Source organism: Physeter macrocephalus, unplaced genomic scaffold (genome assembly GCF_002837175.3).
Source record: "Physeter macrocephalus isolate SW-GA unplaced genomic scaffold, ASM283717v5 random_2477, whole genome shotgun sequence".
Classification (NCBI taxonomy): domain Eukaryota; kingdom Metazoa; phylum Chordata; class Mammalia; order Artiodactyla; family Physeteridae; genus Physeter; species Physeter macrocephalus.
In genome coordinates, this window is record NW_021147764.1 from 698 (window position 1) to 6934 (window position 6237).

The following is a 6237-nucleotide window of genomic DNA, read 5'->3' on the forward strand; positions in this document are numbered from 1 at the left end:
TGCTCCCGCTACGATGAGGCAGACAGTCCTGTCCCCACGGCCAAGACTTTTCCTCGCTGGTCAGGCCACCCACACAGGAAACCCTGGATGAGTGGGGGGACATCCCAGCGCCATTGCCTGGCCACTTCAGAGAAGCAGAGAGAAGCTCTATAATGACAAGGACTGTCTCCAGGCTCCATCCTAGAAACGGGTTAGTGTCCAGAGGGCTGAAAGGCACAAAAGCAGCTCTGCCTCCCCAGAAGGCTCAGGGATGCAGAAGATGGTACAGATGCCCCAGAAGGCCCCTAGCCAAGCAGGCTTGAGAGAAGGGGATGATGAGGGGGTCCCTGGGGAAAGTGAGAGCTGTGCGTTCCCAGGGGCAGCCCGAGGAGTCCTTGTCTATGTGGAGGAAAGGTTTGGCCACCTGTAGATCCATAGCTCCTGTGACCTCCCTCATCCTTCCTTCCTCTCAGGATCGCTGTGTGTGGAGCAGCTCAACACGAACAAGATGACAGTGGCCTGAGAGCATTTCCACCAAATCTATCTTTATTCACAATTTACATACATCACTCCAAATGTCCTGCTCCCACCCACACCTGCCCACACACACCTCCCCCACCTCCCTAACCCCCCACAATCCCACTCCCGCTCCCCGTCAGTGCGCCTTTGACCCTGGGGAGGGGAGAGCCGTGCGGCCCAGAATGGAGAGACCTCCTGACATCCTCGAGAGGGAACAAAGTCTTTGGGCCTGGTCAGGGCAGTGTCTGTTCGCATGAGCCTATGAGGAGCCTCCCTATCCATCTCTGGTGGGCAGGCTTCATCACTGACTCCTAGATGGGGGTCTTGGTCGTGCTTCTGGGCACCTTGGCCGCCATCGGACTCAGAAGGACTTGAGCCCATTCCGGGTGCACTGTGACTCGGGGCTGCCCGCACACCCTCGTCCTCTTTCAAGGCCAGGAGTCGTTTCTGCACCAGCTGGTAGGAGGGAGGAGGACAGTGACGGCTCCACACACACGTGTGAGAGGAGGAGCATTGGGAGGTGGGACAATGGCCCTGGGGGGGAGGAGGGGACGGGTGACCCCAGGACTCGAATCCAAATACAGACACTGTGGCATTCCTGCCATCCTCCTGCACCTTATCCCCAGCTTTGTGTCCTTCCCTCCCCTCCCGGCTCCCCATCCTCTCCTTCCTATCACCCTGCACTGCACCCACCCCAGAACGGGCCCTTCCCCATGCCAGGCCTCCCAGGCAGGGGAGGGATGGACAGAGCCATGTGGGCCTCCTGTTCTAGGGCCCTACCTCTCCCCTGGTCACTGGGGTCCCTCCGTGCCCTGGTCTTCCTGGCTGTCCTTTGTCTCCCCTCTTCTACCAGGGATCCCTCCCTCCTCTGGCTCCCCTGGGTCATCTGGGTTCCCCTGTCCCCTGGATCACCTGGGGTCCCCCCTCCTGTAGGGTCCCCTGGCTCCCTGAGTGTCCCTCTCCCTCCCCTGACTCACTTCTTCGGGGGTGAGCCCTTCCTCCTGCTCCAGCTCCTCAACTAGGGCCGAGAGATCCAGCTGTGGGTCTGGGGAAAGCAATTCTGCCAGGAATCGAGGGTGAATGACTGCCTCCACCTCGGAGAGAAAGAAGAGGCTGTGAGCATCCTTGGCCAAGAGTGGCCTGTGAGACAAGAAGGCCAGGAGGGAAAGTGCAAAGCAGAGACCCACCCCTCTCTCCTCCACAAGGCGGGGATGGTCATCACGCAGACACACAGACACACAGACACACACACACACACAGACACACACACACACACACACACACACACACACACAAACATGCACATACACAGTCACACACAAAAGAGCACATATACAGAGGCATATACACAGACACACAAAGGCATACACACAGACAGACACAGACATATACACACATACATCTGCATACACCTCCCCTAACACCAGGCTCAGGAACAAGGAGCTGAGCTTAAGTCCCATCGGCCTGAGCAGAACCCAGATCTTCGGTGCTGAGAGTTCCATGCCCTGGCATCTTGTAGATGCCAGGCTCCAGGCCCAGCCTACCTTGGTGACAAAGTCCTCCTGGGAACACAGCTTGTCAATGTAGCTCAAGAGGCCCGGGTCTGAGTAGATGCCGTCCTCTTCCTGCTTCAGCTCATTTCCGTCCTCTCCCCATTCGGCATCTGACTCGCCTGTGGCTGAGTGGACGGGCCCCACCAGCGCGTCCATGATGTCCATATACTCCCTCACAGCCTCAGGGGGAATCTCCTCCTCGGGTGCCTTGGGCTCCGCGGGCCCCTGGGTTCTGTGTGGCTTCGGGTGGGAGACCTGGGCCATGGGGCCGGCCATCCTGGGAGCACAGGCTGAGGCAGAGCAGGAGGAAGGGAAGGAAGGTGAGGGACTCCCGGTCCACCTCCTGACCACCGAGCGCACGTTGGTGAGGGCATTGTTTGGGGGACATTGATGTGGGAGTCGGCGGGGTCAGAACCACCTGAAGCCTCATGCACAGTTGGAGAGGGGAGGTAAGCGGGACATATACAAGAGTCACAGTAAGGAAGTGGGGAACCTCCAATTTTCGAGGGGTCTCCCCATCGAGCCCACTTCTTAGGCAGAATTTGTGTGGGGTCCTTTGACAGGGAGGTGTGAGAGGAGTTACAAAACTGACCAAGTCAATACCCCGTAGTGACAAAGGGCAGCTGAGACCCCACGCCCCCACCCCCCGCCTCGGTGGCTGTTTGGCTTGAAAGACCAATGCCCCTGTCTTGAAGGAAAAGGATCCACATGGGGACAGTGGCCAACCCTAGGCCCCTGTTACCTGTACCTTCAACTCCAGTGGGAACCTGGGTGCCTGGTTGAAGGCCCACTTTTGGGGCTGGGGACCCCCGAGGATCCAGCTTCGGTGGGGCTGGAGGAGGCAGGTCCTGCGCGCACTGCATCCACTGCAACTTATGCATGTGCATCTCCTCCTCGGCCTCAAATTCCATGAACCTGGGGGGTGACGGAGGCACAGGCCACCCTGAGAAAAAGGCCTGGGTTCTGGATCCCAACAAAGGCAGCCAAGAATGAGGGATTGGGAGAGGATGTGCCTTGGGGCTGTCAAGGCCCTGTGAGGTGCTGTCCACAGCAGAGAGCTGCTCCTGGAAGCGATAACAAGATCTGGGAGGCTTCCTGCCTCACCAGCACTGGAGGGCATTCAACAGCATACACCCAGGTCGCTGAATTGAACCAGGTCAATGAGACACATGGCTGATCCAGGGGGCACTTTCCCATGCACCCCGTCCCCATCCAGAACCACATGAAGGGCTGACAGCCAGAGGCTGGAACAGGCATGTGTTCCCCACAGGGGTCCTTGCCCGAATCCAGGACCCTGGGCTGGGACTGAGAGTCCTGGAACTTAGACCTGGAGACAGGGCCCAGGAGAGGCTGGACGATGTGGATGCTGAGCTTAGAGCAGAGGCCTTCCTTTCCTCTGAGAGGCGCCCGTTTGTTTGGTTTTGTTTCTTAAACCAAGGGGATTACCAGGGAGCAAACACTGGAAGGGCCAGAGACCCTTGGGCTGACATCATGCTGGCTTCCTCAGCCTCTTCAGGGATGCCACGGTACCCACTCAGGCCACTTTTCATGCGGAGAGGGGGTCCCAAATCTATGTCTGTGGCCACCAGCCACCCACCACTAAGGAAGCAGCAGACTGGTGGGTGGAGCTCTTCCCCCGGCCCAGCCCATATGGCCGGAGTTGGACCCCTACTGGACTCACAGCTTCACCCTGCCCCGTCCTGAGAGCTTCACGTCAAGGCAAGGGTAGGTCAAAATCAGGGGAGGGCAGAGCTCCTGGTGGAGGAAGGACAGAAGACCCAAACTCTCAAGGTGAGGGAAGGATTTCTAGAGGACAGGAGGGCCTCTGGGCTGCGGGGACCCTCTTCTGGGTGACAGCCCTTCTCCTTTGCCCTCTGTGATGAGCACCCCCACGGCCAGACCCTGCCCTTACCCACTCGCCTCACCCTCCACGCAGACCCTGGGCCCATGACGCTGACTCACTTTGCCGCCATCTCGTAGTAGATCATCCGGTCAAAGTGGCTTTTGCGCTGCCATTCCTGCACGGCCCTCCACAGTCCGTCCTCCAGCGTCATGGTGGGATCCAGGCGGGCCAGGGATCGAAGCACTGGGCTGTAAACCCTCGGGGTCAGTCTCTGTGCCCAGCCCAGCCCTCACCTGCCTGACCCCACCCGCCAATGTGGACCACACACCACTCAACACAGCATGACTGAGCAACAGGAGGGTGAGAGGCAGGTGTCTGGGAGGGCAAAGACAAGCCTTCCCGGCTACTGCTGACACCGCCTCACACTCACTCGAGGACGACCATCCCCACCCAGGCTAGAGCTGGGACACTCTGCCTTGGGGAGCTCTTTTCCTCTTCAAGGTTGCCTTTTCATAATAAAACTCACTATCATCAATGAGGCGTGGCATGTGCCAGGCAATCTGCTAACGCTTCATAGATTAGCCCAAGGAGTCTTCTGCACAGTCCTCTGAGTGAAGTGTGATTGTCCCCTTTTTACAAGGGACCGGAGGTTTAGGATGGAAATGCCTGCCAGGCTCACAACTCTAGTGGGAGCGAGCCCACACCCTTTGGAGAGCTCTACCATCACCCTGTTCCTACGGGAATTCTCCACAACAATGAAGTCGAGGGGAGCATAAAGCGCTCTCCTGGGTCCGCGCTCCTCCCCCTCCTGTGAAGTGACCTCCCCCGGCCATGTACACTCAAGTCCTGTATGAAAGGAGACGGCACCACAGGAGAGTGCGGCATCCTCTCCTTGGCTCCTCACCTTACACCACGACCCTCTCTGACTGCAAGTCTGCAGTCCATATTACCATGAGAATCATGGAAGAGCAAGTTGGCTAGACTCACAGGGTGGTGGGCTCAGTTGAGATAAGGCACATTTCAGTCATGATGTCATGGACTGGCAGGCTCATCCATATGACTGACAGTGTGCCTTCTCATAGCATGGACATCGCCCTCAGACCTTGCTTCCAGTATCCCTAGAAACCTAACCTGCGAGTCCATCCCCAGTTCCTCTTTATCTAAAAGCTCCAATAAGCTCAGGACCCCCTGAGCATTCACTCACATGAGAAAGCAGGAAAGAGCTTCTGCATCAGGACTCTGGGGAAGATGTCTCCTGGCCAGGGGCTTGAGGCGCTGCCAACGTCGGAAGTTACTGTACACGCTCTGGTGGTTAGAGGAGCCAGCCTGCGAGGTGTAGGACTGGTGGGTGGCCAGGCTGCCCTCGCTGGAAGTGCCATGTGGCCATGGCACAGAGTTCACTGGGCGAATGATAGGGGCCAGCTGGGCAGCTGGTTGTGGAGCTTGAGGAGGAACGCGTGGGGTCCAGCCTCCCTTGCCAGCCTGAGTAACTCCAACAGCTGGAGCAGTCACAATGGTCTCCATCGCAGGGGTTGCTAAGAATACGGGTGCAGGACAAGCAGCACTCCCACTGAGGGCCCCTGGAGCACTCCAGTTGAGGGGGCCCTGAGTAACGATAAAGGTCTGAGTCTGGGGGGCCTCCACTGGCCTCCCTTGTGACCTGACTTGGACAGTGAGGTTGCCAGCCCCAGGGGCACTGGGGCCATGGCCACCATTAGCTACCAAAGGCGTCCTGGGGAAAGCTGGCAGCAGCAGGCTGCTGCCAGGGGGGAATGCTGGGGTGATGGGAGGTGGCAGGTGCTGCTCCCAGGGTGGCCGGTGCTGGGCGCCAGGAATGGGTGGAGGAACGGGAACTGCCATGAAAGTAGACAAGGAGGCACCGGGGTTCATGGTCACATCCGTTCCCAGCACTGGAGATGCTGTTGAGGCCAAGGAAAGGAGTGAATGGAGGAGGAGAATGGGCAAGTGGGACTGAGGCTTTCTGCGGCATCAGAGTGTAAATCTCCACAGGTGAGAGACACTTGGACAAGGGAAACTGTGCAGCGTGCAAATGTCTTCAAGTGATTTTCATGCCCTGAACTCCAGTTGAGAATTATTCCACTGGTGAGTCCGCGCCCATCCACCAAGGTCCCTGACCCCTGTCTGCCAAAAAGAAATTGCCTCAGCAAGCATTCACCTGGAGAGCCTCCCTAAGGCACCCCCGGCACCTAAGCCTCACAGGCTGCCTCCCAAGACCTGGAACTGTGTGGACATCCGCTCTGTGAGAAATGCCCCTCAGCCGGCGTACTAGCAGGTAGGGACCTTCTCCTAGGTAACTTCTAGGCACCCAAAGGCCCTTTGTGG

The 6237-nt window shown here is 58.3% G+C and overlaps 1 protein-coding gene across 1 annotated transcript; it reads right to left on the reverse strand.

Annotated features, from left to right (window-relative positions):
- Nucleotides 1-842: 842 nt before the first annotated feature.
- LOC112063015 (NUT family member 2G-like) lies at nt 843-5875 on the reverse strand (the record flags this gene model as incomplete). The annotated part of the gene is made up of 6 exons (XM_024117949.1): nt 843-954; nt 1476-1592; nt 2043-2341; nt 2800-2966; nt 4014-4142; nt 5099-5875. Coding segments are annotated over 6 exons (1601 nt in total), but the record flags the coding sequence as incomplete, so codon positions are not given.
- Nucleotides 5876-6237: the final 362 nt, after the last annotated feature.